This window comes from Cryptotermes secundus, unplaced genomic scaffold (genome assembly GCF_002891405.2).
Source record: "Cryptotermes secundus unplaced genomic scaffold, Csec_1.0 scaffold1831, whole genome shotgun sequence".
Taxonomy (NCBI): domain Eukaryota; kingdom Metazoa; phylum Arthropoda; class Insecta; order Blattodea; family Kalotermitidae; genus Cryptotermes; species Cryptotermes secundus.
In genome coordinates this window covers 146,586-174,171 of record NW_019739257.1, presented here as the reverse complement: position 1 = coordinate 174,171, position 27,586 = coordinate 146,586, and the positions used below count along the sequence as shown (strand labels likewise).

The 27,586-nt window shown below is 39.8% G+C and overlaps 1 protein-coding gene across 2 annotated transcripts in view; it reads right to left on the bottom strand.

Moving 5' to 3' along the window:
* LOC111871925 overlaps positions 1–27,586 on the bottom strand; it is a gene marked incomplete at its 5' end in the record, with an annotated part of 82,344 nt that overhangs the window by 6,258 nt on the left and 48,500 nt on the right. For both annotated transcript variants that reach the window (XM_023865332.2, XM_023865331.2), the window contains 7 exon segments: positions 3,962–4,181; positions 5,320–5,520; positions 6,640–6,717; positions 7,911–8,066; positions 16,859–17,059; positions 18,130–18,273; positions 20,311–20,550. In XM_023865332.2, the coding sequence (XP_023721100.1) occupies positions 3,962–4,181; positions 5,320–5,520; positions 6,640–6,717; positions 7,911–8,066; positions 16,859–17,059; positions 18,130–18,273; positions 20,311–20,478 (1,168 nt within the window).

Here is a 27,586-nt window from a genome sequence, read left to right as displayed (position 1 = left end):
TGAGTTCCACTGACCCTACTACACACGGTCACAGCCCAGAAGACCATGATCTGAAGACACACTTCAGTTCCAGTGGCTACAATGCTGCTCATTATATTGCTCTTTTAACCACTAAAAATAAGCACATTTGACTATAATACAGTGGTTTGTGACTGACTATATATTAGGATGATGTTAAGTTTTATATGCTTTAAAAGTTGTGATTTTACCCCTGAACTCTTCCTGCATATTTTATAACAGCAAATAACACACAGAGGGAAGACTGCATCTCTGTTATTCAAACTAAAGCATCATGTCAAGCAAAACAAACACCATTATCCAAATCAATTTGTGCTGCTAGCTTGCAGTTACAAATTCCATGTTCAACAGTGAATGTTGTGCTACAAAGAAAATGCTCCACCTAAGAGCGTAGCATACAAGATTCAAATGATTCATGCACTAAAACAAAGTGACCAAGCAGAGCGCACAAACTTCGCTGTGGGCATGCTAGAAAGAATTGACGCATAACCTAATTTCCTCCACCAAGTGTGCTTCTTGGATGAGGCAATGTGCCATGTTAATGAAGCTGTAAACAGGTACAGCTGCAGGATTTGGGGCATTCAAAATCCACATGTCACATGTGAGTTGGAGAGAGGCAGCCCCAAAGTGAATGTGTGGGCCGGCTTAATGCATGACAAGTTGATCTGAGTGATTTTCTTTGCTGAAAAGACTGTGACCGGACATTTGTACTCGTACTTGGACATGTTGGAGCTGCATGCGCTGCCCCCATTAACACCTCAAACTATCCCCCCAAAAGATGGGGCACTGCCATATTTCTGCCATGTTAGCAATCACCTGGACAGAGAGATGGCTGGGAGACGGACCAATCACTTGGCCTCCTATGTCTCCAGATTTAACCCCACTGGATTTTTTTTCTTGTGGGATTATGTGAAGAACGTTGTCTACCGGGTTAACATCAACGACCTTCAACATCTGAAAGTCTGCATAAGGGACGTTTTGGCTAAGGTAACACCAAACATGCTTCAAGCAATGTGAAACGAGGCCAAATATTGTCTGGATATTTGTCGTGCCACCATGGAAGGCCACACTGAAATTTACTGAATAAGTTATATACTCAGAGGAAAAAACTTTGATAGTTTCCCTTTGTAATGGTGTAACTCATAAATGTATATAATAAATGCTTTCTGAGATATAATCATTTTATTTTGGATACTTTTGTCTGGACACCCTGCACAATATGGCGCTAAGGTTTAAATGACAATTGAAATATGGCAATAATATTCCTTCTTTGAAGCAATTAACAGGAAATATCAGTTGTGAAAATATCAAAGAATAATTCCACCTTCTTATCATTGCTAGCATTATCTCAGATCTCATCTCATTGTAGTATTATATTTCAGCATCCTTTTGTAACATATAGCCAATTGCAACTTACATTAATGTCTGGTGGTTGTGTGACTGTTCTTCACCATCATGTTACATTCATTTGAATGTTCACAACATGCTTCAGCCATGCATGGTAAATACCAGTTATGTGAATTATACAATATAAGTTCTTTCACTGCATTTTGCCCATGCTCAGAGAATAATTCACTAATTTTTTACAATTAATGCATTAATTAATTAAAAGATTGGGGTAAACAGTTAAATGCCATCAGCGCTAACTGAAACACAGCAGATTTGACAGAACTCTGAACATGCATCTGGATGGCTGTGTTCTGTGATATCATCCCACCCAAGTCAGAGAAATGTGGAATATGAGTTGTCTGTACTTGCGAACATGTAAAAATAGTGGGCAGGATATTCCCTCTCAAAGGATGGCTCGTAATTAGCATTCGGTTGCAAGTAGATGTTACGTAAGTTCAGGAAAATCTTTTAACTCTTGAAGCATCTTTCAGAACCTTCTTTGAGGTTATTAAGTCCTATTAAAAGAATATGGCCATAAAATATCCAAAATGAAGTAGAAATAAAAACAAAAATGCCAGATTTGTGTCATAAAGTGAACAGCAATTTTTTCAGATTGGTTAATAAAAATTAGTGAATACCCTGAAGTTAACCTCTAAGAGACAGGCCATTTAAATTCTGGTAATGGCAGCAGGACGGAGTTAATTTAAATGCCCGCCATTGTAGAGTAATAAAAATTGTAATCATGTTACTCAAAATGCTGAGATTTCTACAATTTTTGTGATAAATGAATGAAATAAACGCTACTTTTATATAGAAAGAATATAGAATCAGATACTGTAATTTACAGATTTTAGAATCTGTAAAAATTGTTACATTGATTCCAAAAAAAATTTTCCCCCAATTTTGAGCGTCTGTCCACAAAAATGCATAAAGCTTCTGCACAAAACGTTTCTGCAGTATAAATGCATGCTGCTGACACACGGTCTGACTATGTTTTATCTGGAGGAGAGAGGATGTTTGTTTTCATTGCACATTCTCCAGTCATGCTGGCTTCTTGTATACATGAGTGTGGGCGAGTTCTTATCCCTGTTTATACACGTCTGGACTATCCACACAGAGTTACTGTTCTTGGAATATTCCCCTCAATGCCCCTTACGCCCTTGTCCCTTCACAACCGACTGTACCGCATTCTGAATGGTGTGATTTACGAGCAGCCTCTCAATTTCGGCTTCTTCCATGCGAAATGGGGCCATGGTGCATAGTTGAAATTGTGATGTTTTATAAGCGTTACGAATACAGGAGACCACTTGCCATCACTGGCCTACTTCCTGCTAATACAAGACAGATGATGTGTGTGTGCGCGCGCGCTTCGCGTGGAAAACAGCGTTACATATGGAAAAAGTGCATGAATTGAGACGTTGGACTCTGCATTCAGTTACATGCAACATTCAGTTAGATGATGCAGGAGGGAAGACAGTCTACTTATAAAGCTGGTGTCCAAAAATTATGTAAGTAGAACAAGAATTTCTATCTTAAAATTAGATTTTAAAATGCTGTGCGCATGTGTGACTGCGAGTCACCACACGGTGTCTTTCGGCCACTCGGCTTTACTTTAAAGGTCCCCATACGGTGTCCTTTGGTTCATAAAGGTTAAAAGTCTAAGTTAATGTAAAATTAACTTGGGTATCTATATATTCCTGCCGATCACAGTCACCATGAGATCTAAGCCATGAACTGTCTTCGTTTGCTCAAATGCTACAATTATGGGTTTGAATCCCATTCAAGACATGGATGTCTTGTGTCCTTTTTATTCTGTTTGTGTTGTCCTGTGTGTAGGTATCAGCCTTACATTGGGCTGATAGCTTGTCCTAGGAGTCCTACCGTCTGCGTAAAAAAATTAAACACAAGAAGAGGCCAAGGCCCAGCAAAGGGCTGTAGAGCCACTGATGGATGGATGGATGGATGGATGGATGGATGAATGAACGAATATATTCCTATTACTGAGTTCCATATCGATCGCAATACTCAGGAAACAAATTTCTTCACATCAACTGGAAAGCTGCTTGCATATGTTATACACACATTACTTGCATTATTATAGTGCTGTCCAGAATATTTACTCACAACCAGAAAATATGACTCAATGAATTCTATAAAGCTGATGATGGGACATGACTATGATATAACAAGAAACAGACAAATACGCAGGTTATACTAAACTAATAGTCACTCATGGCTATTTTTAGACTGTAAATCAGAAATATGTGAATGGTTAGTTGAATATAAGACAGCAAATGTTGATAAAACTGAATAATAAAATTACTGATTTATTCCTATTAACCATAAAAACACTTCTTATGACCAGGGAGAGAATTAAGATGATCCTCTGAAACTTAAAGTTTGTATGTATAAGTATACAGCAAATGTAAACAGTCACATTTACATACTGTATGTGATAAAGGCTTACTAGACAAATAAAACCACTGTACAAATCTCATTAAGCTGAAACCCTCAAATCGAATATAATAATCCAAGGAAATTTTTGTTCCAATACCTCCAGATGCTATTCTAGCAATTTTTTCATGACTCTCCTTTACTGTAAAACAGTAATGATGTGTCCAGATGTCTTGTGCTTTCTTCTGATGTGGAGGTTTCCAGGTGACAGGCCATTCAATTGCTTCTTGCATTTTGTCTTCAAATTCGCGTTCTCGAAATCTAGAACTTGCACCTTCCACATTTGTAATGCAGTACCGCTCCAGTCGCTCTAGTAGTACCTATAGTATTGGGGAAGTTAACATTTCATTATTGTACAGCTATGGAAAAATGCAAGAATATTTTACTTTCCTCATGTCACTACATGGGAAAAGGGTCTGAATTTTACTCCTCCAGAGCTAAAATTTTGTGACCATGCTAGGGGAAGGGGGGGGGGATAAAATCTGCAATGTCTTTTTCAATTTAAAGATATGGAGTGCCAGGTTATACTGTTATGGCCATCATCTTCCCTAACAAAGTATGCACGTTCTTATTTTAAATGTAGCCAGATGGCTGGGTAGCCCCAAGAGCTGGTTTGAACATGGCAGTGATGAGAAAATTCTCCTGTGACCAGGGATTAACCTATCACAAAGGGTGTTGCCAGTGACCTATACCATGACTAATTAAATAAAAATGGCAGAAAAAAATAGCATTATTTTCAAATTTTAGTAATGATGTGAATTAATATTGTGACATGATGCCTGAAAGCTGGAATAGCGAAGTCAGAGCAAACATCCACTGCCAGCCAATGGCTGGGTGAACGCATTCCTAAGCACTATAAGAAATGGCATCCATTGCTACACAACAGTTTTGGTTACTATCATTCACTGCATGTAGCGTAACTTTAACTGTAGAAAGCCGATATCCAGTTATGATTTGTTGACATTACAGCAACGGAGGAATGCGACAAAATTAACTGTTGGGAATGGTGTGAGGTATGCGGTCGGCTGAAGGATTGTGTAAGAGCTGGGTGAGACCAAAGGAGGCAGTTGAAGAGTTATATGCAAGACATTCAGTTGCAGCTGAGTAGCCACCAGTCTAAGAGAATTCAGAAGGCAGCTGAATAGTTGAAGTGTTGAAGACATTATTTCACATGTTAATAGTTACAGTAATCCAGAGGGCTTTACAATTATCTGTAGTTACCACTTGGGAATATCCATTAAATTAATTCATCAATCCAAATCCTGTTTACAAGTCACTAATACAGGTGACAAAATGGCTAACTATACAGATAAACAAGCTGAAGAAATAAAGTACTGAAAGCACAAAAGCAAGCATGTAACACATTTCTATATTGAAGAAAAACTGTAGGTTCTGCAACAAGAGGCATCCACTATATTACATTGTAATAAAATAATGAATCTTTAACGCTGGACTAACCTGTGAATTAATTGGAGCCATGCGCGATTTCCTCTGTATGAGAATACCTAAAGGTGATGAGAATGGAACAGCAGAGCAACGTGAAAATCTTACACCCACACGATAACGTCTCTTGCAACTATTTTTCTTCAAGGGGCTTACAGCTCTTGGCACATTTTCAGAATTGACTGATTTTAAATTAAAATATAATAAGAATGAATCCTGCAAAGAATATTTATAACACAAATTAATTAATGCTTCTCCTCTATGCTGCATAATATTATTTTTAACTATAACAGCACATACTATCTCAAGAAAAAAATGAGAAACTTCTGCCTCATTTATTATCATTAATATGCTTCAAGTTACATATACTACTCTGTCCAAAAAGTATCCGACCTTGGGCCGGGAAAAAAAAGTTCTGCATTTGGGTGGTTACAATACCTAATCGCCTTCAAAGTAGGCCCCTTGTGATTCCACTCACTTAGCCCAGCGGTCCTTCCATGGCTGGAAGCAATTCTGGAAGGCTTCTTTTGGAATGGCGTGCAGCTGCACCGTAGCGTTCTGTATGATGTCCTCACGGCTGTCAAAACGGCAGCCTTTTAGTGGTGTCTTCAATCTCGGGAACAGCCAGAAATCACAAGGAGCCATGTCAGGTGAGTAGGGAGCCTAGCAAACCTGCGGAATGCCGTGCTTGGCCAGGAAACCTTGGATCAGGTGTGATGAATGAGCTGGGGCGTTGTCATGATGCAGCTGCCAGTTGCGTGCGTCCCACAGCTCCGGTCTCTTGCACCGAACTGTATCATGAAGATGGCGAAGGACTTCTTGGTAGTATTCCTTATTGACAGTCTGGCCTAGTGGTGCATACCCATGATGCACAACACCCCGGTAATCGCAAAAAACAGTCAGTATCACCTTCACATTGCTCCGAAACTGTCGTGCTCTTTTGGGCCTCAGGGATGTTGGATGCTTCCATTGTGATGCCTGGACCTTGATTTCCAGGTCATAGCCCAAGTTTCTGACAAAACTTAATGCAGTATCACTGCTCCAAGCGTTCTGTCATCTTGAGCGAAACGAGAATGCAACAAACACGCGTTATACCACTTCGCTATCTGGCAGTCACAGACGCATCCAGGTGTGTTGCGAGTCAGCAAAAAATCACGCATGCGCATGAAAGTCCCTTCTACCACTTCGCTGAGTTTCCCCACCCCTTTGGCCATTACTTATAGCGGAAAAAAATAAAGTTGGATACTTTTTGGACATACGGTATTTATCTGCAAAAGTCAGATTTATACAGTGCAACAGGATGCTCAAATATAACACTGTGAACTTTTCACTCACTTGGCTCTGCTGCTTGGGCTGTTCCTCTGGAATCATCTCTTGAGAGATCTGCTGCTTTCCACAAGTTTTCTCATGTTCCTGTCAAAATGAAAATAATTTATAACATAATGTGTACTGCATGTTTTTCACACCACTGAAACACATGCATTTCAGCATGCTACAAGCAACTTCTATGTAGGAAGAGCACTACCTTCTTGGACGTTATGCTGTGTGATCTGGTAGAAGTTTACGAACATTTTGGGAGGAATGTACTAGAGCCATCTTCAAGGTCGAAGAGTTAAGTGAAGCAACCATTTGCTCTGTTATTTACAATTCAGTTTCTCTGGGGTGACAACTCACAAACCACTGTAACTATACTGTACCTAAAATATCTTCGAGGGTAGGTCATCATCAAATAGTGTCGCAGATTGTTTCATCATAACTAGGAAGTCACTATATTTTATTTTCAACATATTGGTTATTATGCCTAAGCAGTATTCAGTACAGTACATATTTGCTATCTGAAATTATGTAAGTAATGTTATTTATCGTAACATGTGTCCACCTTTCTATACGTATTTAAAATATGTTGACATGTTGACCCCTACCTCCCCAGCGGTACGTGGCGGTAACGTAACGCTCGCGTTAATACGGTAATAGGCAAGTTCCCGCCCCGCCACTCCCCTCCGCGGTGACGTCACCGAGGGATATCGCGGTCGCTAGGCAACGCGAGTCAACAGCGGCGACGTTACGGTAGTAACAGCGGTTACTTCCGCTAGCGTTACATAGCAACACAGCGCCAGGCAACAAGGGTGCCTATTACGTGGCCGTATTGTCCGATCGAGGTTACATAAGGAGCAGCGAAGGCTATTCACAGTCAGTTGTACTGTAACAGTCGCCGAGTTGTATTCAGAGCCAGCAACCAGTCAGTTGTATTGTGGCATTTGGAGTGTACTAAGTGTGATACTGCAGATAGCAGTAATTGTAAATCTGTAATTTGGGTGAGTGTAAGTGCGAATGTGAAATAAAATTCGCTACATCGAATACATCGAGAATTTATTTGTCGCGATATACGCCCGATACGCGACAATACTTAAAGAAATGCAGACATTATACGTTCTTCCAGAAATTATCTTTAACACAGTTTCACTGTTTTATATAACCTTTTGACAGAGCACACATCGAAAAGAGTACCAGCTGGCTGGCTGGATAAATAAAAAATCAAAAGAACTGACCATTTCCACAAACCACATGGTTTATAATGAACTAATACATAAATTAACAAAATTTACCTGTACTTCAGGCAGAGAATCAAATTCCCCATCACAGTTGTCACACAGATATATGTCGAAAACTGGAGGTTGAAGGAGAATGTGGGACGTATTTTGAGAACAATTCCTTCGGACCAAGAATCGCCGGGGATTACTCTCCACCCCTTTATCATATTCCTGCAATGTAGAAAATTTGTTCCTGAGGAAGGATGGTCAATATGTTACTGAATCCTTCTGACTGTGGGTGTTTTGTCATCCTAAACATGATTTTGAATATGACTCTTCTGAAAAAACATATCTACAAACTTTTACCAAAAATGAACTTCTGTGAACCTCTTACAAGTGAAATGAGAATTAACGAAAAATCACAACAACTTCCACGAAAAATTGATATATAAAAAAGAATTATTTATACACTGCTATGCAAGCTACGCAATTACATGGGTGCTTTTTTTATTTATTTTTATTAACATCCATGGATCATTATACATGATATAGGACAAGGCAAATAATTTCTATATACTGGCTCACATCCGAGTTCCAGTTCCAAAACATTTAATACAACACAGAGGATGTGCATACATATTTCTAAAAAGTATAACTACTGAAATAACTTACACCACTTTTACCTCTACACACCATGTTTCCTAAGAAACCCACTGGTAGCAAATAGACCATGTGGCTCAAACTGACATTGGCAAAGCACTGTGCTTCGATAGAAAATCCAATATAACATTAAAAAAACAGCACTGTAATGCAACTGCACAATGAAAGCATCAGAACTGTTTTTGTTTCTGCAGTTAGTCTCATTTCTGAGTTATATAAAATGGAAAGATAACATAAAATAACTGAGACACAGATGGCACATTTTAAAGAAACAATTTCAATATAGGTATCCCTCAACTTGCAAAGGTAATTCAGTCCATGAAAAAGGTCTGTGGGGTGAAGCTGTAAGCTGAAAATGAAATTTCCATGTACTTTTCCAAATTGTGCATTCATAAGATGAAAGATGCCTGCACTGGCTCTAGGAATCAAAGCAAAATGAAATTTGAGGTTGCTAAGAAGATCATGATATATGGCATGTGACCTGAGTAGTTTGGTACAACGGGTACCAGTGTTTCAAGTGGGATATGCTGCCTTCACCTTCAGTGTAGACTTTTCTAGCCCAAAGATGCAGGTGTCAATCCTTAACCTTTATCGGACGGGCCATTTAATTTCCGGTAGGGGCAGCTGGACGGAGTTTATTTAAATGCCCGCCCTTCTAGAGCAATGAAATTGTAAGCATGTTTCTAAAAATGGTGTGATTTCTACATTTTTTATGATAAACGAACGAAATGAACGCTCCTTTAATGTAGAAAGAATATAGAATCAGATATTCTAATTTACAGATTTTAATATCTGTAAAAAATTTTTACACTGATTCCCAAAATAAAATTTCCCGAAATTCATACATTTTCTGCACCATGCATTCTAGCAGTGTAATACATTTTCTGCACCATGCGTTTTAGCAGTTTAAGTCCTTGTAGCGACGTCACATTCAATCGTATCTCTTGTTGTAGCTTATTTATCGTATGGGACATGTCGCTATGCACGACTGTTTACGTCTGAAATTCCTCGCTGCCTAATGTGTTAGATAAACACAGAAGTTACTTCTCGGAATATGGTGTTGCCAGATCGGTAATTCGTTCATTCATTGCAGTCAAACCATTGTGTTTGTAATGATTTTGAAACATCGCAGTGTAAGTTTAGCCACCCATGACATCATGAAATAGATATTGGGTTCAGCCAAGTCGTGAATGAGATTTTTGTATGTGTGGGCTCGAGGTTAAGATTTATGGCTTCTTATCGTGGTCTAAGCACAGAGATTCACTGCTAGCACTGCTAGAGAGCCGTATACACTACGACGTCGTATGGAAAATGCTGAAATGAGACACAGATTCGGACTGCTATTCAACCGATTCTGAATGTGGCGTGGAAGGTTGGTCTTCTGATGCCTAAAATTGAGAAACAGCTGTTCAATGACACAGATTATGAGAGGGGCGAGCAAAGTTGGAATTCTGATTCCGCGGACAACGGGTCATCACCTTCGTTGGCAACTTGGGGACCGCCTGACCAGTGTGGCTGGAGAGGTGTGAATAATTATTCCGGTGTAGCTGCGGGGATAAATATCACTGCAGCTCGACATCACTGGCCTGCTTCCTCTAAATCGCAACTGAGGTGTCGTGTGTGCTTTTCGCGTGGGAAGCGGTCTAGCGTTCGTACGAAGTGCGTGAGCTGCGACGTCGGACTCTGCATTTCGGAATTTTTTCGGCAGTACCATACGAAGGCCACATTACCATAGATGACGCAGGGGGGAAGGCTGTTTCCTCATGAAGATGGTGAACATATATCACGTAAGTAGAGCAAAAATTTAATTTTAAAAAAATCTTTACACGCGTGCAATGCGCGAAATCATATGAGGTCGTTCGGCCATATGACGTCGGTAGATTACATTAGATCACGCAGGAGGGAAGGCTGTCACCTTATAAAGGTTGTGACCAAAAATTATGTAAATAGAAGAACAATTTATATTTTAAATTTAATTTTAAAAAAATCTTTACACGCGTGGAATGCGCGACATCATATGATGTCGTTCTTAAATTTGTCCTTACTTTTAACGTCATATGACGTCCCTAGATTACATTAGATCATGCAGGAACGAAGGCTGTCTCCTTATAAAGGTGGTGACCAAAAATCATGTAAATAGAACAACAATTTATATTTTTAATATAATATTAAAAAAAAAAAAAAACTTACACGCGTGAAATCCGCGACATCATATGATGTTCGGCCAGCTGCCCTAACTTTTAACGACATCATATGATGACATTCGTCCGATAAAGGTTAACGTATCAGCACAGAAGACTACAAACTTCAATGCAATCTTCCAATTTCAGTGTCACGTAGAAAGATTGTAGACTCCAGAGAACGTAGTATTCTTGCAAAATTTCAGTACCTTATGTCTTGCAGATTTTGTTGTGCAGTTTTTGGAATGCTGCCTCCAACGAAAATTATCATCACTTATGTTCTGTACAAGCTACAGAGCTCATATAGGGCTTGTTTATAGGCTAACAAAATGTTATTTTCAGAGACATATATGACTCACATTCAAATAAAAGTAGTTTTGTTTCATTGTCACCTCCAATTAAAATGGAGGGGGGGGAAGGTGTGAAAAAAGAAAAATTGCACCAAACACAAGGACGCACACATCTGGTTCATAATGTTGTAGTCCAGGCATGTCCAACGCGTCGATTGCGGGACGATTTTTGGTCGATCTCATGGGCCTAAAAGGAAATTATATGTGAAAAGCACGTAAATTCACTTGTAATCTATATAAATAAAAATGTAAATGTTTGTTTGTTCAGGATCTTAAATCTCCGAAATTTCTTCACCGATTGCTTCGAAATTTTGACACAACGTTGCATTCGTATGCGCGCGTTTTTATATACCTATTATATAGATGTCACACCTGTGACAGGTAAAAACATGCTTCTTTTGAAAAACAGAATTAGAATTTGGAATTCAGAAGAGTCACCCCTATGGAAACGCTAGAACAGACCGTTGCATAGGAAGTAACAATAGCGATACTGCATGGAATCTCCACGGTTACAACGAATACACAGAGCGTTCCCACAGAGACAACGCAATAAAAATGGGTCGTTGTGTAGGAATCGCAAAATCAACAAAGCAGCGTTTCCGCGGTTAGGACAAAGGCTCATTTGCATAGCAGCGGCCGAGGGTATAAAAGGAGGTTGAATTCATTCGCCCAGTCAGTCTTGGAATAGCTGCCGCTGAAGAAGGCTGGAACTTAGACTCCAAGATATACAGGAGTATTGGCCGAGAGACTGTGTAACCAGTAACTCTAATACTGCAAGTGGCGATAATTGTAAAGTGTGCAAGTGAATTACAATAAAGATTCGATATAATTAATTTGGTGTAAAGTTATTTGTAGCATGACATACCCAAACATGCTACATGCATTACTGATGCGTGCAACACGTCACATCCACATCAAATTCATGCATTGTTTGCAATCATATTGACCGCCTGCTCTCCTTCATCTCCAACAGAGTTATGGGAGAAATATAAATCGCACATGGCTGAAGATATTTTCCGTCGAATACGCAAGGAAAATTCCAATATGAACATGGATTTCACAGCAGAAATCTGCAACGAAGCGTTGATAATGATTGAAGATTTGTGCTTAGAAATCGCGAACAAAGTTCTCAATCAATTGGGAATGCCATCACCGAATCGATCTGCTGCTGCTTCGTTCAATGTAGAATTGCGTCGTGAACAAAATTACAACACGGGTGATCTTTTGTCGTATGTGTAATCAAATATTCCTAAGCTAACGCTTGAGCAAAAAGGCATTTACAATCAAATAATGCGAACTGTCAATAACGGGGTTGCAGAATTCTTCTTCTTAGATGCGCCAGGAGGAACTGGTAAAACGTTCCTAATTAGATTGATTCTGGCAGCAATTCGATCCCAAAATGACATAGCCTTAGCTCTTGCGTCGTCTGGAAGAGCTGCAACATTGCTACCAGTTGGAAGAACTGCTCATTCCGCTTTGAAATTGCCATTGAACATGCAAATTCATTGAAACTCCCATGTGCAACATTTCCAAAGGATCAGGCATGGGAAGGGTATTGCAGAAATGCAAACTTACTGTTTGGGATGAATGCACAATGGTGCACAAAAAATTGCTCGAGGCTCTTCATCGATCATTGCAAGATTTGCGTGGAAACATCAGACCACTTGGGAACGCATTAATATTGCTTGCAGGAGATTTCAGGCAAACATTACCTGTAATTCCTCGATCGACACCAGCGGACGAAATAAATGCTTGCCTGAAATACTCTACTGTGTGGAGACACGTAAAGATGTTAAAATTAACTACAAATATGCATGTCCAGCTGCAAAACGATCGATTCTGGCATCAACTGCTGGAAATTGGGAACGGAAAGGTGCTGGTTGATCTGACCTCAGGACGAATTTCGTTGCCTCGTAACTTCTGCAATTTAGTGACGTCAAAAGAAGAATTGGTTGAAAAATTATTTCCCAATATTCAAACCAATTCTAAGAATCACCTGAGTGAATGAGCTATTCTTGCGGCCAAGAACAAAGACATCTACGAACTTAACAATATCATTCAGTTTAACATTCACTGCGAGGCAGTCATATACAAGTCCGTCGACACTGTTGTGGAAGCAGATGAAGTGGTTAATTATCCAACAGAATTTTTTAATTCACTCGATCTGTCACAGCAACGCGTGGCCGACTACAGCTAGTATAAAATAAGAAACAGATCATAGCTACTATTGAAGATCTTTAATTATCAAGAAACACCACTGTGCGGCGAACAGAAATGATGTGTGGGAACATAATTGAACAGTTGCTGAAAGATGTTTCCAATTGTGTTGCTTTCTCCCTCCAACTGGATGAAGCTACAGACATCAGAGACACAGCCCAGTTACTAGTTGCTTTTACAACAAACATCATGTGTCATGTTATTTTTACCAATATTTTTGCTTAAAGAGAGGTACAACGATAGGAGGGGTTGGCAGATCATTGGCAGTTCTGACACTAAAAAGTCGATCACAACCTGTTTGAAGTTGGACATGCCTGTTGTAGTCTAACACACAGCAAAATGTCATCCTGGGACAGCCATAGTATACCTTGCTGTAAAATCATGCACATGAGCAAGCTACAAAATAGGTAACTCTGGGGCATTATTTACTACATCTTCATCACAACAGGCCCTACAGCACAGAAGTTACTAACATCAACAGATATGATTACAATACAGTCACTTTTTCATACTTCTGAATCATCAACTACATCTTGACAGATATTATAAAGTGTATGTTTGTGCTATGGCTGTTCTTGGATCTATTTTCATTGTAACAAAGGGATGCTCGGTATGTCTGGCTGTTAGAGATATCAATAGGACAGTAGTGGACCACGAGGATATAGAAGCACAAAGCATTCCATGTATTGGTTTAGCTGTTGAATTTCAAGTTCTGTATATTGGTTTGTGTCCAACTGAACAGTTGTCTTGGGATCATGACTTCATCAGTGAATGGCTGTTGCGAATCAGCTCTTGCTGCTCCAAGGCATCACATGCATTACTGCCACGTGAAGTGGTAAAGATCTTCCTATTTTATATTGTGGTGTTGACTCGTTTGAAAAATACATCTTGTTTAAACAGACAAGTGCATTGTGAAGAAAATTAATCAAATATTTCTGGAAGAGGTGAACAGTAGCCTCATGTCTAGGATAGGCATAAATCATTATTAAGCTTATGTGTGACATTTTTCTTATGGGTTCTCAGAAATAAATTGCAAAGAAATGAAGAGTTGCTTGGGCATTATGCCAATGGAATCCATGTGTCTCACCTTCTAATATAAAGAAATATTTTCTGCAAAATCATACAGCAGAATGACTATACCCACTTCTTCAGATCTGAATTCACTCAAATACACTGCTTCCTTAAAAGCAACAAAAGAGTATAGTTGTAATCCTGCCAGCTTTGCAATGAACATATCAGTAAATTTATCAACTGGTTTCACAGTGGTTTCAAGCACTGATCTGTGGATATTCAGTGCTGAGTAACCTGTTTAACAGCATTTTTCCACTAATTTTAAATTTGCAAGTAAATCTTGCAATTTATTTGCTCCAGGATATTCTACACAGGCCCCCCCCCCCACTGCTGAGCAGTGATGGTATGTTGAGAGATGAGTATTTCCATGTGTCATCCATATTATCAGACAGAAAACACTATACATTCCACTTGTTCTAGCTAGCACACAGTTTTTAAGTAGAAGAGGTGCAAATTTCACGAGCCCAACTTGAGCCCGGGATGTTATTCGTTACACTTAGCATATACTTCTGGCAGATTGTTTGATACCAGTCTCTTTTGTGTACTTTTGTACCACCAGTCTTTTAACTGCCTTTGTCCTAGGAAAACTGTGCTGACATTGTCATTACAACACAACTTCTCAACTGGGTAGGAGGGTAAGATGCTTCTGGGACTAGGCTTCTCCCAGGCTTTACATGTGGCAAAGCAAGAGCTACATGTTCATTTACTAGCTGTTTAGCTGAATGTACCATAAAGTAGAGGCTCTTGAAAATTATTCTTCTATTTTTCTGATATTTCATCCTTTGAGACAAGAGTCAAAACTATTATTATGAAACTTCTCTTTGTTGTTTCCTTAAACCTTTCACTTCTCCAATACCACAGATTCAGAACCTGCAGGTAGTGTTGGTGTTCCTTTGTCTCATGAAATTCCAAAGATTGTTTTCTTACTGCACTTTCAATTGCGGTGCCCTCCACCACAGCATATTGTTTCACCTGCTCTTTTCAGTCTGACAGGCAATTCAGCTATACTGTATTTAATGTCTGCACATTTGTCCTCCTGTATGTGCTTATTCCACTGCCACTATAAATTGTCCAAGGAGTCCCCTTGTTCTTGCAAAAGGTTATCAGTTTCAAGTAATAGGGAAAGCTTCCTCCTACATTTGTCATACACTTTAAACCTACTTTTTGTTCCCATGGACAAATTGGAGTATTCTATATTTTGTGTATATATAATAAACTGTTTCGGAGGCTCGTGATGTAGATGTAGTAATATTAATGTTAATCTGAAAATGATATGAGAGTAATAGTATTAAATTTTCTTATAATTAATACTTGATTTTTGTATTGAAGATATAGTGTATTATTTACTTACTATTTAGTCAGTGCCTCATCTTACAAAGTATTGTCAGTTCTGTAGGGAATGTAAACGACTGATTTGGTGATGTATGTTATAATTCAATGCAAGGTAGGGAGGGGGGGGACAAAACAAAATCGCAAAAACCAACAACTGACTCGATGATGTAAAGCATCATTTGAAGAATTTTAATCTTGTTTTATACTATAACTTTCATTGTATATATATATAGTCTAATTTATTGTACTTTAACGCCAAGTATTTTAATATAATTAATATCATTGTATCCAATTTTACTAGTACTGCAGTTAAGTGGTGTATACATGTTAGCCATGTATTTGCCTGATGATGGCTTTTAGTAGCCAAAACATATACGTGTAGCAGAGCCAAACTTGGCACTGACCTTAATGTCGTTGTGTTGTGACGGTTTTAGTAAAGAAATTGCTTCCTACCAAGCCTTTAATCACTTTCTTACACAACTCCAAGCCCACTGGAATGTCACAGCAATGTAACTACAGATTAAAGTATATGCAGATCCTTTGAAAAATCTATTACAAAACTTACAAAGTATTGCAATGAATGGTTTGTTAAGACCATCACAAAGAGGAAGGCTTAAATAATATACTGACACTGTTTGCTTCCCTCAGCCTGACTCTAGATCATCTGTAACATTCATAAAACATATGCCAGACTGAGCCCAACATCGGACCAGAATGCAAAATTTACAGTGGCAAACACAGTAGGGTTAAAGTATGCAATGTTATGATTTTATTACAACTGACATGGTTGTCTCAGAGTAAAGCAGAATGTCAGAATACAGCATTATGAACCATATATATTTTTCTTTGAAAAAGTAATCACATTTTCCAAGAAAATGAAGGTCAGAAGGTTACATCAGGTGATATTAAAACCAAAATCACTCTACCCGAACGTGAGTCATATATCTGTAAACAGAGCATTTAACTGGTTTTCAAACAAGCCTCATACAGGCTCTGTAGATTGAACGGGGAAAAAGATATAATAATTTTAGTGGAAGCAGCATGCCAAAAAATTCTATTTTTTATGATTTTCACACCCATGCTCCACAAAAATTGCAAGGCAGAGGGTGCTGAAATACTGCAAGAACATTATTTTGTATGGAGTCCATAAGCTCACTGACTTTCATTATAGTTTCATTAAACTGAACAAAGAACTTTTCCAGCAAATACTAACCCGGTTTTCATTCCGAAAAGTGACCATTAATCTTCCAGTCTCCTTGCTGTATAACGATGTTGTTCCATCCAATGACTCAACAAACTCATATGTTGTGCTGGGACATTTGGATAATTCTGTACAAAACCGCAGCATGAACTCACAGCCATGGTAGGTGTAACACCGGCACACCATGCTCTTCAGCGTGGCAAACCAACGAGTCTGGAAGTTTAACATGGGAAGAAAAATGATGTGACAAGTACTTTTCATGCACATAATATGTAAATATAACATTTTTTTTTCTCATGGGGTGAGACTGAGTCCACTTGGTGCTGGGGCCACTGTTTGGGCTATTGTACCAGCTCCAAATGACAGATGATGATGAGGATGATTGTGGAGCAATGGGTGGAATGTGAATTGGTAGCGGAAACCGAAGTACTAAAAAAAACCTGCCCCAGTGCCACCTGTCTACCACAAATCCCACATGACATGACCAGGGCTCAAACCCGGGCCACCGAGGTGGGAAACTGACAAATATAACAGTTAATACAGGACTTTATAGTTTTGGGACATAACACCGCGATTACAAAAACTAATCAAGAAGTATTGGAAAATGCTCAACAGATGATCAGAACTTCCACTGACACCTATGGAGTAAAGTCTAGGTGACACTGAAATTTAGAAGCATAAAGTGACTCATGCATATTAAAATGGTTTGGTATACTTACAGAGTTCCTGGAGAGCCATCATAATTAGAACCTATATTTCCCATAAGCACCAAATCATAAACTGCAAATGGGTTCCTGGAAGCCCATTTCATACCACAAAATTACTACATTTACTAAGAAACTAGAGGCAAACAAAGTAAAATGCTAATTATATGCATTTACAGACATTTATTAATAAAAGAAAACACATCCAATACAAAAATTAATAAAATAAAATACTAATGTTATATTTTAGCGTCCTGTATGCACTGCAAGACGGATTAAATAAATCATGAAAACAAAATACATTTTAGAAATATAGAACAGAAGTTCAGTTCTTTCCTACTACGTAGTTTACGCTTTGTGGAGAGCAAGGATTATCAAACAAAAGCAAAAGGGGGTGGGACTACATCTGAGTCATCAGGATTGTCACATGCCTTTGAAAATATGAGCTATGGCCATAATGTAGGGGTGTTTCTGGCTAAATCTAGCATGCAAAATGGTTATAAATGCAGGGTTGTAAGTCAGGGGTACAAGTATAAGTTTAAATCGATTATGAAAACAATATGAATCAAGTGCACTTACATCATCCATTCCCACTGGTTTCTTAACACAGACTGAAAATGGCAAATCTGTTGGCCACCATTTTGGTGTAGACGTGTATTTGTCCAGGTACTTCTGTCCTAAGGAGCACTGTAGCATAAATGGAACAAACCTTTCTAACTGTGCCTGAAAACAGAATTGAAAAAAAAATCCATGATTAATGAAACTGAGAACAGAAAAGAAATTAAATTAACTTCTAATCTGTATAAAGAGAACATCCATTAGTATGATATTCTTAGTACTACAAAGAAACACTGTTTACCTCAAAAAACATGCCTTCAAACATAAGAAGCATGAATATACCCTGAGTATGAATTTACAAGTGAAGAGTTCTCAGTACATTAAAATGTCAAAATAATGAAACATAAAATCCGCCCCCCCCCAATTCCCTCTATAAACAAATCTAGAACCTGCCTAAAGTTTGCAATATTAGTTGAGGTCTAACTTGACCGGGTAGACATTTGCAATCACCATACCTTACAATTATATGCATACTCGTATAGCATTCAGATATTTCACAATTTATGACTGACCCCGACTTTACTGCAGACAAGTCACAATGTATATAGTACTTATTACATTTCTATACAAATTCTCTCACATTCCTTTTCCTTCACAACCTTGGAAGCATTAAATCTCTCATAAATGTTGGCAACCGGAACCACTTCAACATAGTGTATACCCAAAATACTTAACAATGTTTATCAGAAATAATTTTATTATTGGAAAGAAGAATTATGGCACAGCCATTTATATGCTACACTCATTCTAGGAAAAATACCGATATATAAACGCGATTCTTAGTCTGATTCTCTTCCTTACAGGAAAAAGAAAGCTCACGAGTTCACCTTGCCATGCATGCTTCCCATTCGAAAAATCAGAAATGAAAATGACGTCCACAAAAACTGACATGAACATTATACCATTACCACACAAACTTCTTAACTTCCAAGAATCATTAAATAAAACATGGCAGAAGTGTGAACTTGTGAGGTGGGAGTAACACCAGCACCATATACTTTAGGGCACAGAAATACAGTATTACAGACCTTGGAAATTCGGACTACATAGTTTCAAATGATTGGATGACAGAGAATAACTGGAACTGATGTGGAAAGAAGCAGTCATGGCCTATTTAAGGTACCATTCTCAAACTTTCCTGGGGGGACTGAGGAAAATCACAAAATTCTCACTCAGGAAAAGTCAAGTGTCCTGACTCAGATTCATACTGGGCATCTCCAAAGTAAAAGCAATAAATATTACAAGTACAGGTAACTAACAGATACCTTGGAAATATATGCAACTTTAGTAAAAAAAAAATTTTTTTTATAATGTTAAATAACAAAACAATCATGTGAAATTTTTTTTACTCTCTGGTTTCAACACAGTAACCAATGGACCACTGGAGCTATGCAGCATATGGAGATAGATCATAGACACAAATTACACATGACAGGCTGTTCACAAATCAGAGACTACAAACAAGGCGATGCTGTGAAATTCTGATATATGTGGGTATTTGAAAAGCTCAACATACAAGTATACTGAATCTGTACTTATATAATAAATCCTCCCATAATAATTACATTAAAGACAATGGACATGTAAGGCTAGAAATCTTACTTTAAATGACCACTTACATAATTTCAAATGTAACTATCACTTATTAACAACCGCAATCATCATGTGGTACATCTCCAGGACCTCTGTTATTGAACTCATTTTCTTTTATCTTACTGATATATGGAACCAGTTTCTCAATAGATTTACACTGCTTCTGTTATTAAAATTCTTAACATGTATAAATTCCCAAACGGCAATTCAGCTACAGCGTTTTCAGCGATGTACCACCTGATGATGGCCCACACAGTCAATGCATGAGCTGGCTTTTAATAAATATTAGTTATTTACAAAGATGTTGCCAAGGTCACTTACAGTAACAAAATAATTGTACATGTATTGTAATTAGTAAACACAACAGGATGCAAAATTTTAGAGATTTATGAGTTCTATGTGGAAGTCCTTGTTTACTTTACACTTACCTATTTTGCAAGCCAGTCAGGGGTAGTCAGGGGTGAGACACTGACACTCGCGCATGCTCCCCATCAAAATTATTGACAAGAAAAAGCATACTCAAAGAACAAAAAATATATATATACTCACCAAAGTAAACTTTTCCAAACATGTTGGATAGCCATCAGCAAATAATAATGGTAAATTAGATATCATTATTTCTTCATCTGAAATCCCACTAAGGTTGAAGCCACCTAATTTCAGCTTCCTCACTTGGAGTTTAACCAGACTAATGAGTAATGGTGATTCATCAGTCATAGTTCACAAACATACATCCCAACAGATGATCCCACATGATTCATTCTGGTATTCTGTCTTCCTTCAGTAAGTCTAAAATAATAAAAAAGACATAAATAACATCTGCTCCAAGATTCAAACAGTCTTTGTCCAGGAAAACCCTTAAGTGGGGGTTTATGAGACAGGCATACAAGTGTATCTATATTTTTGAAAGTCTAGCAATTTTAGAAACTTTTCGTAAATTCTGGTTCCCAATAAAAGTAGTGGCAACACTGCTGTAACATGAAAGATGTGCGTCAGGTGGCACTAGCGCCGCCTGTAGCTGATAGCATAAGTTCAGTTGAGTAGTGCAGTGAATGACTCTGGATGTGTTTCACTGAGTTGCACTGTGCATCGTCTTGAAGTGCAGGAGCCCAGTTCAAGCACCCTAGTTAGTTAGTTATTGGAGACGGTGGGTTTCCCCATGCACTTAGACCAGTATTGGTCCACTGTGCTTCCCTCTATGATATTCTACCAGTCTCTATACCCTACCGATATTGGTGCATACCATCAGTCCTGACCGAGCCAGCGAGTTCGGCCTCTACTGGCTTGGCAGTATCTATAATGCTTCCCCCATCTATCAGAGGCGTTAGAGACTACTGTTGGGGGGGAAATGTCCTTGAATTTGGCTCAGTGACCTCCTTTGGAGATATGAGGTTCTTTTACGTGCCATAAAGCTACGACACGGGACCCACGGCTTAAAGTCCCTTCCAGAGGACTTGTTCCCTGAATTTTTCCGCCCTTAAAAATTCGATGACCTCCGCCGGGTTTGAACCCCTGTACCATGAGTCATGAGGTGGGAACATTACCTCTAGACTACGGAGGCCGCTTCAAGCACCCTAACACGTTTACGAAACAAAAACAACGCTCCTGGATAAAACTGAAGTTGCACGAGGTCGTAGTGCACAAACTGTTATCAAGGACTGCGAGAAGCATGTGGTGATGCTGCTTTGCCATATCGCACAGTGGCACGATGGGTGAAATTGTTCCATGAAGAGAGGGATGCCATTCAGGACGACCCCATGTTGACATCCACACAATTCAGCTTCTTGCTTCTTTGCTGGATGTCGATCGTCGATGGGCTGCGGGGGAGTTAGCCGCTGAGGTAGGCGTATGTCACAAAACCGTGCTCCAAATTCTGCATGATATTCTTGGATACCGCAGAATTGCAGCGCGTTGGGTACCCCATACAATGTCCAAGGTGCAACAATGGCAACGTTATGCAATTGCACAAGACTTGTTGGACTGGTACCAGAGGGAAGGTGACGATTTCCTTGGAAGGATCGTCACTCTAGACGAAACTTGGGCTCACTCATACGAATGGCACTTGAAGCGACAATCAAATGACTGGAAGCATCCTGGCTCTTCTAGTCCAAAGAAAGTGTGCCTTACACAGATTAATGTGAAGCCGATGTTCATTGTGGCATATGACACTGATGGAGTGATACCGCACCACACTGTACCTCAACGACAGAGAGTAAATGCAGCCTACTACTGCAATATCGTGCGTAATCATCTTCGTCCATCACTCAGGAGAAAGCGACGACACTTGCTGGCAACGAACCCCATCATCCTTCATGACAATGCAAGGGCTCATACTGCTGATGCTGTCAAGTATCTCCATTGCCGCTGGCGATGGGAGATGAATGAATGTATGAGGGGTAGGCCTTTTTCGCCCTTGCACCGCGACCTATATTGGCCTATTGTGCTTCCCCTTTATTGATTATCCCCTCAGCAGTCCCGCGCTTCAAATGAAGCGCAGGATTTTGTACGTGGGGGCGTCAAAATAGTCACTTGGTTCCATAAAATATTGACCCAAGTGACGTAGTCTTAAATAAGCTAAAGCCTCACATTCACACAGGATATGTGTGGCTGTTTCGTTTTCTTCTTGACATCTCTCACAAGTAAGGCTGTTACTTAGTCCCAGTTTGAACAGGTGTCCTTTGAGGTGACAGTGTCCTGTAAGTAGTCCTACCACCCATCGTAGTTGGTTCCTGTTTAACTTCAAGAGTTCCTTCACCCTCTTAGTAGAAGGTCCTCATACAAGTCCCTTTACTTGCCTGAGTCCAGTTAAGGATCCCCAGTATTTCTTGTGTTGCATGTTTGTCCAGTCCCTGACTGTCTGTCTGGCAACTCCTATAGAGATGCCACAGGCTGGTTCAGCTCCTATGAACGGATGTTCAACTCCAATCTTGGCCAATTGGTCTGCTGTGTCATTTCCAGCAATACCCTCATGCCCCGGCACCCATATCAGTTGTACCCTGTTATGTTTGGCCATTTACATGAGGGTTTGGTGGCAATCCCAGACCAATTTTGATGGGACATACTGCAACATCCACCATACTCAGCCAATGGGTCCATGTGATTATGATCTCTTTGCCAAAATGAAAGAACTACTCCGAGGGAAATGTTACAACACAAAGAGAGGAGATTATTCGTGCTGTACGGTGGTCACTGCTGGACATCAACTGAAGTTGACGCACTGATGGTGTACGACACCTTCCACAAATTTGGCAGGTGGTGGTACACATGGGGGGGGGGGCGATTATACTGAGTAAGTGTAACATGTAAGGCAAAAGTGATAAAGAAGTGACCTAAAAAATTGCTACACTCGACGGACTTTCTACTGACTTTCTGAGTAAGTGTGTTTACCTCAGGTAATAAAGTCATTTCAGAACTATAGAGGTGTTGCCACTACTTTGTATCTGACCTTTGAACAATGCGAAGCCTAACAATACCACATTACATTCTTCTTGACTGCCATCGCTGTACCCCCCCCAACCCCCGCCGCCGCCGCCACCACCACTACTACCGAAAACTTGTGTTTAAATTTAGATCTGGCTAATTTAGCTTTTTTCTTGTTTTCCTGTTTTTGTTCTTAAGTTTGTGTTGTTTTGTGTTCCTGCAGACTCTGTAACCAGTAAGTGGCTGCTGAGTTCAACACATAATGAATAACGAATTATAATCAATTGTAACCGTACAACCTTCACCCGGAGATTGTTTAATTTTATCTAAGAGTCATCTTGTGTTCTATCGAGGATGAAAGGCTTGGACTCTTTAGATGACCATGTCATTGTTATTAGTAATGTGATTTCCATGCCAGACAATCCTCCGTTATACTTTTAGTCATAATGATTTTCATGGAGACAGGGTTTCACCATGGCTGGAATCCTGTTTGCGTCCATAACCTGAGGAATTATTATTGGTAATTTGCACTATCACCAGCTCCTGTCGCGCGTCCTTTGGGAAGAGTATTTTGAGGGACCAGGTCCAATGTTAGAGGCTAGATTTTGGGATAGCCTATCTAAAGAATGTTACCGTAATTACACTTCAACCCCCACTAGAAGCTAACCATGTAACAACAACAGAGTAAGTAAGGATGTAGCGATAACAATGTAATATTACCGTAATTACACTTCAACCCCCACTAGAAGCTAACCATGTAACGACAACAGAGTAAGTAAGGATGTAGCGATAACAATGTAATATTACCGTAATTACACTTCAACCCCCACTAGAAGCTAACCATGTAACGACAACAGAGTAAGTAAGGATGTAGCGATAACAATGTAATGTTACCGTAATTACACTTCAACCCCCACTAAAAGCAAACCATGTAACGTGTAACGACAACAGAGGAAGTAAGGATGTAGCGATAACAATGTAATGTTACCGTAATTACACTTCAACCCCCACTAAAAGCAAACCATGTAACGTGTAACGACAACAGAGGAAGTAAGGATGTAGCGATAACAATGTAATGTTACCGTAATTACACTTCAACCCCCACTAAAAGCAAACCATGTAACGTGTAACGACAACAGAGGAAGTAAGGATGTAGCGATAACAATGTAATGTTACCGTAATTACACTTCAACCCCCACTAAAAGCAAACCATGTAACGTGTAACGACAACAGAGGAAGTAAGGATGTAGCGATAACAATGTAATGTTACCGTAATTACACTTCAACCCCCACTAAAAGCAAACCATGTAACGTGTAACGACAACAGAGGAAGTAAGGATGTAGCGATAACAATGTAATGTTACCGTAATTACACTTCAACCCCCACTAAAAGCAAACCATGTAACGATAACAGAGGAAGTAAGTATGTAGCGATAACAATGTGACAGACGAATACGTAAACATTCCAACCAACGAGCATCCAACAATATAGGGCGTCCGTTGCTAAGCAATGCATGGGTGGACACGCCTTGGTCAAGTGAATTCATAAGAGACAAACTCATCTCGCCAGAGAGGATGTTACGTTATTACCGCAAGAGTTCAGTTGGGGAAAAAAATCTCGGGTCGTGAACCTCAAGGGGCCTGACGCCAAGATGAAGTGATTGGCGGTAAACCACGAGTCGTAAAGTAACTCTGACTCTGATTGTTCGAGAAAAGAAGATCCCCCTCAGACTCATCTTACATTGAATTGGCAGAATATCCCCTTTGTCAATCATGTAAAATAGCTGGGTGTAATCTTCGATAAGAGAATTACGCGGATAATTCACATAGAAATGATTGAAGCCAAGGCCTTCAGAACATTTATTAGAATCTACTCCCTATTCAAAAGTGAGCATTTAAACGCAAACATTAAACTAAACCTCTATAAGGCACCGATCAGATCAGTAATGACTTACGCTTGTCCCGCCTGGGAATTAGCGGCAGACACCTACCTCCACAATTGCAGCGCATGCAAAACAAGGTTTTGCGCACTACTGCAAATTTTCCAACGTGCACACCAGTCCGCGACTTGCATACAGCTTTCAACTTTCCGTATGTGTACGATTATAGAACAAAATTGTGCAGACTACAAGCAGAAGTCATATAAAATCATGAGAATGAACATGTTCGCGGTATAGGACAAGGTGAAGCCTGACAGAAAATATAAGAGGCTTAAACTTGGCGGTGGTCAAGCTTCAGACCGTTCAAATGACTAATTTGTCGTTGTAGCACAAGATATGTAAGTTAGGCATGATCTGCTCTGTAAAGCCTGTACTGACAAGAGAACTTGTGTGTAGTGCAAAAGGAAGAATTTTCGATAACATGTTGTACTTACTCACGGAGCTGAGCCCTTCTGGAGGAGCCGCCAATTCAGCAGCTACTCAAGAATTTCCCAGCATTTTATGGAACCTGAAGGTTCTTTGCCGTGTTCACAAGAGCCCTCCACTGGTCCCTATCCTGAGCCAGATCTATCCAATCCATGCCATCCCATTCTATCTCTCTAAGATCCATTCTAATATTGTCCACCCACCTACGCCTTGGTCTTCCCTGTGGTCTCTTTCCTTCTGGTTTTCCCACCAATATCCTATACGCATTCCTCGTATCCTCCATTCGTCCTACATGTCCTGCCCACCTCATCCTCCTTCACTTTATCATTCTACTTATACTTGGAGAAGAGTACAAGTTATGAAGCTCCTCATTATGTAGTTTTCTCCAACCGCCCGTCACTTCATCTCTCTTCGGTCCAAATATTCCCAACACCCTGTTCTCAAACACCCTCAGTGATAACATGTTACATGTGCGAAATATACACGTGACGAAAGGTCAAGTGTATTCATAAGAGACAAACCCATCTTCTCGTCAGAGAGGATGTTACATAAGGACTATTACCGCAAGAGTTCAGTTGGGGAAACTAATCTCTGGTCGTGAGCCTCAAGAGGCCTAACGCCAAGATGAACTGATTGGCGGTAAACTGCCCGTTGTGAAGTAACTCTGACTCTTGACTCTGTTCGAGAATATTCGTCAGGAAGACCTCGTTCAAGGTAGTCGAATAGTTGGGGTGTAGTGCAGTAACGAATTGTTACGACGTGTGAAATTATCGAATAAATCGAGTTATGAAATTCAGAACCGATTATTTACGGTTGCGTTACCAAGATAACGTTACAATAGTATTTCCGTGACAGAGAAAAGGGTGGACGGGTGACTAGTTGTAAAATCCGGCCTGCGCCGTCACAATCATGTTGATTTTATACTTCACGAATGCATAAAGTTATTATGCCTTATTCGCTTCATAACCTTCAGGTTTTCTTTCCTGGATGGTGTTTGCATGTGCTATACTTTACGTTAGTCAAGTTCAACTTGGAATATGCCTCGGTAGTTTGGAATTCTATCATGTCTACCGATGATAAGAGCACGAGCGTATCCAGTAGTATGCGTCCGTTTGATTCTATCGTTTTCTCCCCTCGTGTACCTTACTTATACTTTGACCTTCGAGAAATTAAGCCTACAATTTTTATGCAAAAACACTGTCCTGCTCGGTGTGCCTATGCTGCCAATCGGAGCGGCTTCTTTCAATAATATTGTGGCGTGTTTGCTGTGTGACGCGACGAATAACTTAACGCCGGTCTTGGATCTAGCTAATTTATTGCACTTTTATGCACACTTACACAACTCACAATTTCCGTGTCCCAATTACTTCTTCTGCTATAGTCACTTCCAGACTTCAACTGACTTCCGCGACTGCTACATTTCAACTGAACTCTGAGTCTGAGTCTCATTTTACGACTGACGGTCAGTCGGCCAGTCTGACTTTGCATAAAGCACCCATTTTGAGCTTGCGACCAGATCTTTATTACTGTTTGACAGTTACGGTCTTTTGTTTTTTTGTGGGCGCCCTCTCTGACGAGAATACGGGTCTCTCTTCTGTATATGCTGTTGGTCCTTGCCAGCGCAGTCTTTCTCGGGTCCGAGACCCTTGGTACTCGAGACCATACACTGTCTCAAATTTGAGACTATCCTTTTTGTTGCCTCCTACGACCCGCAGGGTCACGGTGGGGGTATTCGAACCCGCCTCCACACGGGCCTGAACTCTCTGTCGAAGTCATTCACATTGCGACTGACGGTCGGTCGGTCGGTCGGTCGGTCGGTCAGTCTGTCTGTCTTGGTGTCGTATGTCCTTTTTCTAGCAGTATTTGCTACCACAGCAGTCTAGTCACTTGAACGGTCGTATACCTGACCGCCGCCAAGTTTAAGCCTCTTATACTTTCTGTGTAGGCTTCGCCTTGTCCGATGTTGTGAACAGTCTCATTATCATGATTTTGTATGACTTCTGCTTGTTGCCTGCATGATTCTGTTATACAGTCATATA